This window comes from Balaenoptera acutorostrata, chromosome 4 (genome assembly GCF_949987535.1).
Source record: "Balaenoptera acutorostrata chromosome 4, mBalAcu1.1, whole genome shotgun sequence".
In the NCBI taxonomy this organism is placed as follows: domain Eukaryota; kingdom Metazoa; phylum Chordata; class Mammalia; order Artiodactyla; family Balaenopteridae; genus Balaenoptera; species Balaenoptera acutorostrata.
In genome coordinates, this window is record NC_080067.1 from 81236129 (window position 1) to 81250452 (window position 14324).

A 14324-nucleotide genomic window follows, 5' to 3' on the forward strand; every position below is an offset into this window, starting at 1 on the left:
GCAGGGCAGAGAGACAGGCACTGGTCACAGGAAGGTCCTGAGCAAATGTGACCGGCTGCTTCAGCCCTGCTCCCAGGTGCCAGGTAACTGAGACCTTCAAGTCTCCCCATCGGACTGATCCAGCACCAGAAGCAAGGGAGCAAAAGTGTGGTCCAGAGAGGATTTCCCAGAGATCAGGGAGACTGGGGGAGGCCTGTTGATGGGGTTCCATCAATGAAGGGGGGAAGAGGATGTCCCCAGGGTGACTTAAAAGTGACTCTGATCCTCTTCACGCCAAAGCTAGTCCTTGATGATAAGAGACCTTGGGAATTATCGGTGCTGAAAATAATAGCTAACACAACTGGCGCCTGGGAGCCTGCGGAGAGTGAACGGACTTGACAGGAACACCAGCCACTCTCGAGGGGTCCTAGGAGAGGGCCAGAGGGGACCGGCGTGAGGACTGGGTTAACCGCATGGATAGTCGTGTCACTTGCCACAAGCTCTGTCCCGTACAAGGGGCTGTGCACTTAGCACTTCAACAGCACAACCTCAATTTTAAAACCTCTGAATTATGGGCCTAGGGAAGCTATGTTGGAATCATGTCATCACGGAATCATGTCTCTAGGCCCAAACTTCCATGCTGGTTGGGACCGATCATAAGAAAAGCTAAAAGCTGTTCTCACGTCATCTCTAATGAAGGTGAGTGCGAGGATGTGTACAAGGCATGGGGCACCACGGTGGCCGTGGGAGCTGTTCGTCCATGTCATGTCCCTCCCTCTCTCTACTTCTCCTGTTGTTCCAGAAGCAGCTGGTTATGTGGATGGACTTCTGAAGTGTCTAATAGTATGTTCTAAGCTTGAAGCAATCAAATTTATTTTGTATTGTTTGCCTCCTGCTTCCTGCTAACTATATTAGATACTAATAAAATACACAATAATGATGCTATGGAAAGTTAACACTTATTCAGTACTCACTATGTGGCAGGTACGTATTTTCACAGTACCTCAGGATGCATGGACCACTATTATCTCCATTTTACAGATGAAGAAACTGAGGCTTAGAGAGGATAGGAAACTCAACCAGGGTCAGTCAGATAAAGGGGTAGAGCTATTTGACTTAAGAGCCTGGGTCCTTAGCCACCTTGGTCTACCGAGTTACTGGGGCTGTAAACCACAAGTTATTGTGCTCTACAAAAAAAGCACAGCCCAAATTGCAGTGCTTGTACTTAGAAGTTTTTGTTGATTTTGTGCACTTTTAATGCCCTATGGAAGTTTGGCTCTCTAAGGACGGAATCTGTCTCTCCTCTCTTAGGTTGAGAGCTTTTATGGTCCCTATTATTCACCTCTCCCTATGTCTCTGCCCTTATTCTGTAGCTTTTTAGTCCCTCCCCAAAGAGACAAAGTGTACTTCCTTACCCCTGAACTCAGGCTCAGTCACATGACTTTCTTTGGCAAATGGGCTGTTAATAGATAGGACACAAGTAGGGGCTTGAAGTGTGCTTGTGCACTTGAGCTTGCCCCTTAAACCTCTGCCATCACCTCTATAAGAAGTTCTCCTGGGTAACCGCTGCCCCTTCAACCAAAGTCCCAGAACTAATCCACATGGAGCAGACAAGAACCCACCCTGCAGTGAAGGGGCCAAGCCAGCCAGACCTGCAGCCTCAAGCAGAACCGCATCACTGAGCCCAGCCAAGGCAGCTGGTCCCCAAGCCAACACAGTCATTGAATGATAAATGCTTATAGTTGTAGGCCACTGAATTTCAGGGGTTGTTATGCAGCAATAATTGCTCCTGTAACAAAAACTTAAAATAAGTGGCACTGGCTTTGGGTCCAGGCAGCAGGTGGAAAGGAAATGGCTATAGGAGAGACTGTAGGTCCCTGCTCAGGTGGAAGCTTCAACTGGGCAAAGACAGTGAGAACCTGTGTTTCCTTTACTCTTTTTGTCTCCTAGTCAGAGTTTTGTTCACTGAGGTCCCTCTGTGGTGGCTGAGAGAATCAATCCAGCTCAGGCGAAAATCCTAATGAGTTTCAGGTTTCATGTGTGCCCCATCTGGTAAACTTTCCTTTGGGCAAACCCTGCCCTGGCGCCCATGAAGGTGCGGCACAACCTGCTCACCCTGGGGGGCTGCCACTCCCAGCACACTGGGGCGGGGGCAGGGCGTGTGCGCTCTCAGCAGGCAGCTGGCCTCACCCAAGCTGCCACCTGCACTTGGACATCAGAACACAGGCTTTGAAAAATCTGCAGGAAGGGGAAGGTGACATAATGCGAGCCACCCACAGGGCCCCTCGGCTGCAAACAGGGTGGCACATCTGGAAAAGGAATGCTGCTTCCCTCTTCTCTGCAGGGATCTTTGATTACTAAGTTTAATTCTTCCCAGTGGCCTCTGATCTTCGCACCTCCTGAGTTCCTTGATCAGGAGAGAGGCCCTTCCCAGAGGAGGTCAGAGCTTCCCTCTGTCTGCTCTGCAGCTCGCCAAGCCTGTCCCCACTCCTCACTCCAAATCAGTGTCACTTCCCTCCCTAGCTTTGGTCTCTGGGGTTGACTAGTGGCCGTGTACTGCACAGTGTAGATACATAGAGATCATTTGTCATTTCAGAAAATTCTATTAGCGTTGTTCTAAACTCTTAAGATAAATGCAAAAGCTCTGGGGAAATTTTATAGTCATTTTTCCATTCCAAATCTTGATGCATGTTGAATCGCCACCACCCACACCATCCCACATCACACTTCTTCTTATCCAAGGAGAAGAACCAGGAAATCTGAGGTCACATGAAGACCAGGTACCCAGGCTCTGGTCCATGCGGCTGAAGTGGCTCGAGGCTGGCAGGGCTTGCACTGACCTTTCACTTGCTGCTCGGGTCCTCGGGTGTGGCTGGCGGCACTGGGCATGCTGACATTGTTCCTGTGGATGTACTTGAGAAAGACCTCAGCGTTCCGCCGTGCCAGGGTGCAGGCCTGAGAGAGACAAGGTGTGAAGCCCCACACATAAGTCCCAGTCTGGTAGGGGCACGTGATCTAAGACACTGGAGAAGGGGTGCTGGTGATGAGGTTTCTGGGGCTCCGGGTGAGCAGAGCCCTGGGGAATACTCCAGTTCCAGTGCAGGAGACTCACTCACTCTTTTGTCGAGTAAAGAAAAGCTCCCTGTGCCTCTCCCCTTTCCATCACAGACAAAACCAGAAATCAGCCACCCTTTGACTACTACGTGTTGATTCAGCGTGACCACCTGAGAGTGACTCTCAGGTTGGTTTCCCTCTGCCACCAGAATGCCTCGTATATGACCACTGGTGTAAGCCACTTCAACGTTAGCTTAATTTAGACTTGAGAAAGCAAATTTAGTGATCAAACCTATTAACCGTATGTTCCAAATCTAAATTACCCACAAATTACCCACATTTTAGAAACGTATTTGTTCATCAAACCCACCCCTGCCTCAATAAGACTAATAAAGATCCTATTGCTGGGAAACATCGGTCATGTAAAGGGGTAAGAGCCATTGTACCACGCCCTTAAGACTCACAAGAGTGGTGGATAGCAGAGAGGACAGGTCTGTCCCATGCTATTGTACCCAATCCAGGCCCAGCAAGGGCAGGAGTCATGAAGCAAGTCAGGGCTAGAATCTAGGTCTACTGACAGAGTACTTCTAGTTTCTCTCAAGACAAGAGATTTTCTGAATTTCTTTAAAAAGCAGTATTTTTCCTGATGGTAGAGGTAATACATGCTAGTCCATTAATTTTCAATCCACAGTTTTCAGAATTAAATTATCTCTAGACAAAACTGTTAACTTTTAAACGTCTTTATACTTAGCATCTGATTCTACAAATCATATGGTAAAAAAATTATTTCAAATGTTGCATTCCCAACAACGGCTTCTGGGAGCTGTGGTAAAAGACTGCTAGTGGGTCCTTCCACTCTGAGGCCCATGAATTTAACAGCTGGACAGTGGTCCAAAGCTAAGGAATCCAAAATAGATCAACTAATGTATGCACATGGAGAGCTCGATCTTCTGTCCATTGGGCTTGTAATTCCCACAACAATAAGGAGTTTTTCAACTATGGTTTTAGGCACATATGGAAAACATCAGAACATTTTCTTTCTTCCTTCTTCAAAAGAAACATTTAATTTTATGAAGACATACCTTTACACTTCTATTTAAAATATCTGGCATGCCCTACATAAATCGTTTTGTTTTAAACTTCGTTTTGTCATAGGGAAGACTTTTAAAATCATCTTAAGCCCTGTATGGAAGAATTTCTATTTAATCTTATTAGTAAGAGCTGATTACTAAGAGTTCAGATCAAATGCGAGTACAGATACCAGATAGATGGGAGAAGGGCAGGGAGAGGTCATCTTTAAAAAAGAATAAAAATAAAACTTAAAGAGGTGGTCAAGTAGAGAAAATCCCTAATAAAAGAAAGGCAGTTAATTACAGAACTGTAGAAAATCAGTGGCAACATGTCAGGGTATAAAAATTCTCTTTTGTGCTTTCAGAAACCTGAAAGGAAGCAGAACATGAAAGCAGGGAATTTGAGAGAAAAATGGAGCCTTTAGATAAGTTTTAACACTGAAGGCTCTGTCAGAGAGAAGATCAAAGGCAGGAGGAAAGAGGCTTAGGAGAACTTCCCACACCAGCTGAAAGCTGTTCAGAGCAGGACTGTGCTTCCTCTCTGGGAAGCTAAGGCTCTTTTAAAACCAAAACAAACAAAATAAGGTATCTCTCTCTTCATACAGCACAATAAACAGTGTTACATTCATTGGTAATTGGTAATCGTTAGACGGATAAATAAATAAGATGTCTAAATGTATTTCTTTAACTCTTGCCCTAAATTTTGCATCATCCATTTATAAAAGATGTATTTTAATAGTTTTCTATCTAGGCTTATATATTTCAATTAAAATATTTTTATAGATAAAACATAACAAAATGAAAGTAGGTGTTTTTCTCAGTTAACATCAATGGGATATCAGGATATTTGTACACGGCACCAGTAGAAATGAAGCATCCTAATTGCCTAATTATACAAAAAAGTGCTGAGAGAAATAAAGAATGTTTGAAGTGTAACCTTTCAACTTTTCAAATTAACTAGCCAATATCCCCTCTACAAATGCCCCCTTTAGATAAGAAGCTAGAAAACAGAGGGGTATAGGAAGCCCACATGAAGCAGTGAGAGAGAGAGAGACAGAGAGACAGAGACTTCAGGAGGAGGAGGTGGAGGTGATGGGAAGAGTGAGACAGCAGATCAAAAACAAGGCTAAAGTCCCAGACCTTGGATGACAATGTGCTCTGACCTTAAGAAAGGCCTCCTTTTGTTCCAAATGTTTACTGATGAGTGGAATGACGTGGTCGATCTCTGCTGCTGGCCCCAATTTATCTCGTCCACCACACCAGTCCTCATCTCTCCGGTATTCTTGCTCTAAGCTCTCCAGGACACTACAGACCTAATGAATCATGGAAGAAAAACTTGGTAAATTAATCATTTAAAGGTCCTATTTTATGAGGACCTTTAGCTAAGAGACCCCTACAGAAGTGACATTTTTCATTCAAAATCTTAATTTGTAGACCTAGGTGCACAGTGCCCCTGAGACATCTAAGAGAAGTCCAGGAGGCAGTGAGAATCCAGCGTCTGGAGCTTGGGAGACAGATGACTACTGAGATATGGATTTTGGAATTATCTTCTGATGGTTGAAGGCTGAAGCTATGGGGGTTGATGACATCACCTAGGGATAGTATGCAGAGCAAGAAAGGAAGAGAGACTAGTAATTTGGGGGGTTTCAAAGTGTTTTTATATATTATATTGCTATAACCTTATGATACATCTATGAATTAGGTAGAACAGGAGAAAGAGGTTTGAAGAAGATAACTGGGTTGCCCAACTATCTGTCCTTGCCCTACAGGAAGTAGCCTCAAGTAGAGGTAAAGGAGGAAGTTGCCTATGTTGTGTGACTTATGGGCCATAAATGAATGTTACCTTTTCCCTCCCTGGGGAAAAATATTCCAGCAAAAGTGTTTCAAGGTACTACTATAAGGCAATGACATCTCCAGGCCAGCTATTATAAAATGCACATTTCCTTCAGAGGGATAACAAATTTGAGTTGACTTAAAAGATAGTTAAGATGGTTTTTCAGTTCTAAAAATGCTGAGAGGCCATGCTCTAAGTGACCTTATAGAGGAACTCAAAAGACCAAAAGCATTTCAAATGGGGCTTAGAGGGAAAGTTAGGTTGAGCGCATCAGTAGGAGACCCAGGGCAGCCTAGTGTCAGGGCTTAAGGATGCAGAAAATAGAAACTCATTCCTATACTTTCCTTCAATAGTCTGTGGCAGCAGGGGAGAGCAGCTCTAACCACCCTTGGCCTCCTCTGTCTGAGAAAGGCATCTCTTTTGGTGAAGGACATGGCATTGGATAAGATGCCTTTTGAGTTATGAACTGAGCTGAAAAATAAGCTGAAAGATGTCCCGGGCAGAACACCCCCATAGCCAACATGCTTCCCGTGTCATGAGGAGGCCTATCCCTGAACTCCAGCTGGTTTCTTTAGCACCACACACCTCTCCTGTTGCAAGGCCTGAAAACATGCAGGAGGCTCACGTCTTGAGAGAAAACAGATTATACACACACAAAAACTTTAAGAAAACAAGTACTTGACACCTGTCCCATGACAGTATTGGACTTAAAACCAATCAATTTGGGAGCTAGAGGAAATGGAAAGAGTATCCAGCATAAGTCCTTTAATTTAATAGGTGAAGAAACAGAAATCTAGAGAGATAAAGTGACCTTTGGTAAGGTCAGTTCAGGGTCAAACTTCCTGACTCAATCTAGTGCTTTGTCCCCTTCAGAATCTTGAACCATCTCAAATCAAAATCTGTATATGATATTAGACAGGGGTTAAGCCTCATTTTTTTCATATGGATATTCAGTTGTCTAGCACCATTTGTTAAAAAGACTTTACTTATTGAATTGCTTTCTCAAAAATCAACTGACTGTATATATGTGGGTCTACTTCTGGAACCTCTACTATGTTCAGTTGTGTCTATTCTTACACCAATACCATTCTGTCTTGACCACTGCAGCTTTAGGGTAAGTCTTAAAATCAGGTAGTGTAACTCCTTCAACTTTGTTCTTCCTTTTCAAGACTGTTTTGGCTATTTTAGTCTCTTTGCATTTTCACGTAAATCTTAGAATCAGCCTATCGATTTCTATTAAAAAAAAAAAAAGCTTGCTGGGGTGTGATTGGGATGTGCTGAATTTACAGATCAACTGGAGAAGCTCTTTATCTCGTTAGCTTGCTGCTCCCACTTCCGAGGCCATCAAAGGCATCATCTCTCTGAAACACTGAAAGGAGGACTGAGAGAAGGTTTGAAGATGAATACTGGCTGCAGGGCCCTCTGACAGGCATGTTACGTTTGCTCTGAGATAGACTTTCCCATGGTCCCTGTTAAGTCACCCAGAGGAGAATGTTTCTCTATTTCTACCAGGGAGTGATTTGAATGAGGAAATTATGTTATACTGAATAAAATTACTCCTGTCTTAAACCTCTGTTTCATGAAAAGAGTCCCCTGACAGCACCCAAATCATTTAAAAATCCTCTTAGCCCTTGCGCATATTGCTGTACAGATGTACTAGTAATGGGTTTGCATTTTAACGGCCCTGCTGTAGGTATCTCCTACCTTTTCTCCCACAGCTGCACCATCCTAGCAGTTAGGCTCACAGTTCTCCAATGACAGAAAGCTGTGTTTCCTTATTAGACTGGGAACCCCATGAATGAAAGAGCTGTATGTTTTTCAAGCAGTGCATAGTGCCTGATTGTGGTAAATTAGACTGTGTTCAGCAAATTGTCACTCTCCTCTCCCAACCTTCACAGGAGGCATATACTGCCATGCATGTGACACAAGCAGACTTGAAATGCACTTGCACAGTACATTTTGGGTTTTTGCACTCCTGCTTTTCACCATAAATATGCCTCAGGTAGCTGCCGGTCAAGAAGGAGGAGAAATATAGGAACAGATCCAGACCCAACCTGCAGCTTGGAGCCTAGTTCTACCAAGCTCAGCCAAGATCAGCTGAACACCGGATACTTAAGCAAAAAAATATGTGCTTATTGTTTTATACCGCTGGATTGTGGGGTGATCTGTTACACAGCATTATTGTGGCAAGAGCTAACTGGTACACCACTCAAACTTGGCACACCACTCAAACTTGGCACTCAGCCTACACCTACCCAGTTTCTACTTCAACACCGAAATCCTGTGAGGTTGAGAAATCTGTAAGAAACAAATCACACAGTCCACTCCTCTAATGGAAGGGATTATAAGGAAGCAAACCGTGGTGTTTCCACAAATCATTCTTCTACTCTCAAAGGCTAGTACTGAGAGGAGTGGCTTCTTGCTGAGGTAGATCCTGCAGATTTGCAGTGTGAGGCAGGAAACAGTCCTCCATCAGTCTCAGCCCCACACATTCCACAGCCCTTTCCCTCACCTGCTCGGAAGTTTTGTAAAAGGCCACTGAGGCGTTGACCAGTTTCAGCCGGTCTTCCATCTTCAGCATAAGCTGCTGCCAGTGGAGGGCCACCTTCTCAGCACATTCCCGGATGGCATCCGCGTCGTAGTGGCCAGCCTGGAGCAGCGCCTCAGCTTTCTGCTGTACCTGCAGGGCACTCTGGTGTGTCTTCTGCAAGGAAGTGGCATGAAAGAGGGACTGGGCACAAGGGGAGGAGAGAGAGGTCCGTGGGAACGACCCAGGCGTGGTATGGGAGGGGGTGGAGTGAGGCGTGAGTGGAAAGATGCAGAAAAGTTAAAGAGCTTTAAATGACTGATTCAAACATGTTGTCATCATTGTTTTTTAAGCACATTTTTAAAAAGAATATCAAACATTTTCATTAACTAATTGTTCAGGTCCCTAACTCCTACCCCCACTCCTTTCTCTTTACTTGCATCACTCTGCATTTTAAAGACATTTCAGTTTCTGTGCTAGAGAAACGCAGTTGTGTATAAATCTGCTTCCTGATTGATTCATACATTAGTTAAATTTCCTTTTCAAATCTAATCATAAAATTATTCATCATGCATTTTCAAAGGAGGTTACTGCTGTAGTCCCATTCTGCAGATCAAATAAACATAGCCCATAAAAAATATCCCCATGTAACACAAATCTCAACCAACAATGCAATCATTTTAAACATGAATGATCAGTTTTAAAAAGGTTCCAGTAGAAGGAAGACATTTGGCAGGTTAATAAAGTAGAAGAGTAGCATCTCACACCATCTCTTAGTTACCAAGGGAAAAGAGCAGCACGGTAGATAATTCAGCTTAACACATCATCCCACATTACTACCTTATTTATGTTTGCCTTTAGGATAATCTATATTGTAGAAGGTTTGTTTCTTATTCAGGGTAAGTGTCATTCTCTGAGTTCACTTGAACTGTAGGGGGTGGGGAGAACAGGCTGGAGAACTGGGTGGCAGGGAGAGAGCCAAATGGGATTATAATTTATTAAAATAAAGGACTGATGTGGATGAGCCATACGACTTCAAAGAGCTAATATTATCCCAACTTCAGCTGTTGGAATCATTTCAACCCAATGGCATAGGACTAATTTGGCCTTTGCACTTTCAGGCAAGTAGAGCTTAGCTGGCAGTGGAAAAGAGCAGCTAGAAGCCCAGCACCTCACTCCAGAATGATTTCTGTCCTTCTTGGGCTGCAGTGTTGGGACAGATCCCCAGAGCGAATCCATCAGCACTCCTGTGTGTGAGTACAACCTCCCCCTCTTCTCACCTCTGCCTCCCCCTTCACGGTCATTCCAGATGGCAGCCTGTCTACAGAGTCTATCAACCACCTCCTGGTTGCCCTCCCCACTGCCTGAATCTGTCCTCAGTGTTAGCTATGTTAGCACGACCTCCTCCAGCAGCCTAGACTCCTTTATTCCCTCACTTTGCCACTGAGTCGGCCTTCAGTCCTGATGACCACATTAGCATCTGGGTTCCTAATTGCTGCATGAAGCTAGAAAAATAAACTAACGAGTAGAAATGATCCACTAAAAATCCTTGGTTTCTTTCTCTGTTTTACTTATTGGTACCATTTTCCTGCCTCCTAAATGTAGAGGTACCCCAAGGTCCATTCTTGGTTTTGGTTCACGTATATAGAGTTCTCATCCTTTCCCTTGGCTTCTATCATTTCCTCTTTGTAAATGACTCTCCAATCTATATTTCTCGCCTGATATCTGAGCCTCATCTTTAATGGTCTTTGGATGTGAGGGTGAGCTGCCTGTCACACCTCTCACCTAGGTCGGTAGCACTGATTCGGATGATCTAGCTGCCTGCCCCATGTTAGTCACTTACAAAGATGCATTCTCAGTAGAAGTGAAATATCTTCCCAGAGAGAAGAGGAACCCTTGCCAAGGAATGAGAATGGCTTTACTGCCCAATCAGAGCCTCCTCCTTCCTCCCAGATGTCTGCTCAAGTTCCGCACCTAAACCTAAACTCCTCCTCCCTCTGAAACAGTCTTCCCACGGCAGTCCACCATCCTGTGGACGGTGCCCTCCTCACGGCCATCTAGGGTCACAGTCTTGTCATCATCCTTGCCTGCTGCTCCTCAGCCTGAGTCCCAGTCCAGGTCTCACCACTTCATACCTAGGCCTCGGTGGTGGTCACCTAACTAGCCTTTTCCTGCCTTCCATTTCTAACCCATCGAACCCATCCCTTACATTTCTGACAGAGTCTCTGTAACAGTAAGTGCTTCAGTTAAGAGAATTCTAACATCCTTTCCAGTGCTAAAACCCTAATTTTATGCTCTAAACATCACTTCCATCTCTCAATTCAAATGCCTGCAATGGTTCACCCACTGCTATGAAATCAAGTCCAAACCTTAGAGGATGTTATTAAAAGCCCCTCACACTGTGGTCCCAAATACTTCATTATCATGTACTACTTCCTTACAAAGATCATATGAAAACAAACTTGCCTTTGCCATCTTCATTCTCCCTGCCTTTAAGGAACACCTCTTAGACTCTCCTCATCTATGATCCAGTCTCCCTTGGAGACTCAGTTCAGATCCAACCTCCTTCAAAGAGGCCTTTTTGGACAGCCTGAGACTTACTAAAAACTACCCTCTTCTGAATACCTATATCACTCATCTAACGCTTGGCTGACTTTCCTTACTTAAGACAGTGAAACTCTCAAGGCAAGGACTGTTTTAAAAAAACCCCTTTAATAGCTGTCATTTAACCAGGTATATATTTTGTGCTAGGAACTGTACTTATGCATTTTTTCCCTAGTTCTCATAACACTACTCCAAGGTGGATATTATTATTCCCACTTCACAGATTAAGAAACTGAGACTCAGGCTGGTTAAGGGACTTGCCCAAAAATGTACAACCAAGGAAGTGATGAAACCCGATTCAGGTTTGACCTATTCCCAAATCTATGTCCTTTCCACCATATCACACCATATCATTTCATCTCTAGCAATTAGAACAGTATCTACAGTTTCTCATTCAGAGGAAGGGTTCACCAAGTGAACATTAGTGATTCTGATAACTATTTGGCTTCTCCTCAAAATATGAAACCAGCATATAATTGTCATCATAAATTTGTTATTATATATTTTCTCTGAGAATGGAGGAGACAGAGGAGTAACTTTTGTTTTCCTATAATTTATGCTGTGTAACAAATCCTCTTCCTTATTCTGAAACTCATTATTATCTAATAGTCCTGGGAGCACCTTCTTCCCTTTAATTACCTAAATGATAAACTCTTATGCATATGACATAATCTCTGCTTTGCTAAAGCTTGAGTCATTATTTTGTATTTATTTCTACTATTAGCTAATCCTATTGAGTGCTGTATCTTTGAGACATGGATTATCAAGGATGTTCATATTTAGTAGAAGGACATGGAAGAAAACCGAACCAAATCAACTTAATTTATTATCCAGTTTTAACTACTGTTTCTGTCATAATGCTTATGCTTAAAATGCATAAGAGGATTTCAAATAAAAATGGATTTTAAAATCAAGTGTGTCTCACAAAAGACTCCGCATAGCCAAAGCAGTCTTGAGGCAAAAAAATGGAGCTGGAGGAATCAGACTCCCTGACTTCAGACTATACTACAAAGCTACAGTAATCAAGACAATATGGTACTGGCACAAAAACAGAAACATAGATCAATGGAACAAGATAGAAAGCCCAGAGATTAACCCACGCACCTATGGTCAACTAATCTATGACAAAGGAGGCAAAGATATACAATGGAGAAAAGACAGTCTCTTCAATAAGTGGTGCTGGGAAAACTGGACAGCCACATGTAAAAGAATGAAATTAGAATACTCCCTAACACCATACACAAAAATAAACTCAAAATGGATTAGAGACCTAAATGTAAGACTGGACACTATAAAACTCTTAGAGGAAAACATAGGAAGAACACTCTTTGACATAAATCACAGCAAGATCTTTTTCGATCCACCTCCTAGAGTAATGGAAATAAAAACAGAAATAAACAAGTGGGACCTAATGAAACTTCAAAGCTTTTGCACAGCAAAGGAAACCATAAACAAGACGAAAAGACAACCCTCAGAATGGGAGAAAATATTTGCAAATGAATCAACGGACAAAGGATTAATCTCCAAAATATATAAACAGCTCATTCAGCTCAATATCAAAGAAACAAACACCCCAATCCAAAAATGGGCAGAAGACCTAAATAGACATTTCTCCAAAGAAGACATGCAGACGGCCATGAAGCACATGAAAAGATGCTCAACATCACTAATTATTAGAGAAATGCAAATCAAAACTACAATGAGGTATCACCTCACTCCTGTTAGAATGGGCATCATCAGAAAATCTACAAACAACAAATGCTGGAGAGGGTGTGGAGAAAAGGGAACCCTCTTGCACTGTTGGTGGGAATGTAAATTGATACAGCCACTATGGAGAACAATATGGAGGTTCCTTAAAAAACGAAAAATAGAATTACCATATGACCCAGCAATCCCACTACTGGGCATATACCCAGAGAAAACCGTAATTCAAAAAGACACGTGCACCCGAATGTTCATTGCAGCACTATTTACAATAGCCAGGTCATGGAAGCAACCTAAATGCCCATCAACAGACGAATGGATAAAGAAGTTGTGGTACATATATACAATGGAATATTACTCAGCCATAAAAAGGAACGAAATTGAGCCATTTGTTGAGAAGTGGATGGATCTAGAGACTGTCATACAGAGTGAAGTAAGTCAGAAAGAGAAAAACAAATATCGTATATTAATGCATGTATGTGGAACCTAGAAAAATGGTACAGATGAGCCAGATTGCAGGGCAGAAGTTGAGACACAGATGTAGAGAATGGACATATGGACACCAAGGGGGGAAAACTGCGATGAGGTGGGGATGGTGGTGTGCTGAATTGGGTGATTGGGATTGACATGTATACACTGATGTGTATAAAACTGATGCCTAATAAGAACCTGCAGTATAAAAAAACAAACAAAACAACTAATACTAAACTTTCATTGGGTTATTTGTATGGAAATATGTTAATATAAATGTTTCAGACATTACATGAAATTTCTAAAAATCTTATATTTGTATATGTATGGAAATATGTATGGAAATATGTTAATATAAATGTTTCAGACATTACATGAAATTTCTAAAAATCTTATATTTGTATTTGTATGGAAATATGTATGGAAATATGTTAATATAAATGTTTCAGACATTACAGGAAACGTCTAAAAATCTTATATGTTCTGGTATAATGTTATAAGTAATAATCCTAGTTATTACTTTAAAATGTATATCTCAGAAATAACTACTTTTCTTGTCAACTGCATTATTATGAACTTTCATCAAATCTTTAACCATGGTCATTTTTAAGTCTTTTGTCATTTACAGACAGTTCTGGGTGTACTCTGATGATTTTGCAAATATGTTCCTATAAAAGGGTTTCATCTTCAAGAAATTCATGGAAAAGACTCTGACAAGTACAGGTTTCTGGTAACTGACTGTACTGCTGAACTGAATGAATAAGCATTTTCAGAACTCTAATGAAAAACTGATGAATCATAAAAGTGCTAACAAAAGATCAAGATGAAAAAAAAAAGAAATTAATTACATGGGACTGAGTGAACTGATGAGGATGAGTATAATTTTTGTGACTTTCTGTCTGAATTTAAAAAAAAAAAATCCCACAAGGACTCAGAGGAAAAGAATATACAAATCAATTTTCACTGCAAAGTAAAGGAGCTGTTACAGTGGAGGATTACTGGACTGAATGTCAATATTATGACATAGTATAACTGTGTTTCACGTTTGGTAATTGCAATCATTGTTGCTTTTGTTGTGGTC

At 42.2% G+C, this 14324-nt stretch overlaps 1 protein-coding gene across 1 annotated transcript in view; it reads right to left on the minus strand.

The window, feature by feature from the left end:
• The window catches only part of KALRN (kalirin RhoGEF kinase), a 605233-nt gene that overhangs the window by 261969 nt on the left and 328940 nt on the right, over window positions 1-14324 (minus strand). The window contains exons 13-15 of the mRNA XM_057544931.1: window positions 8450-8668; window positions 5267-5416; window positions 2820-2934 (exon numbers count right to left, since the gene is read on the minus strand). Of these exons, the coding sequence (XP_057400914.1) occupies window positions 2820-2934; window positions 5267-5416; window positions 8450-8668 (484 nt within the window). The remainder of the gene's footprint in view (window positions 1-2819; window positions 2935-5266; window positions 5417-8449; window positions 8669-14324) is intronic.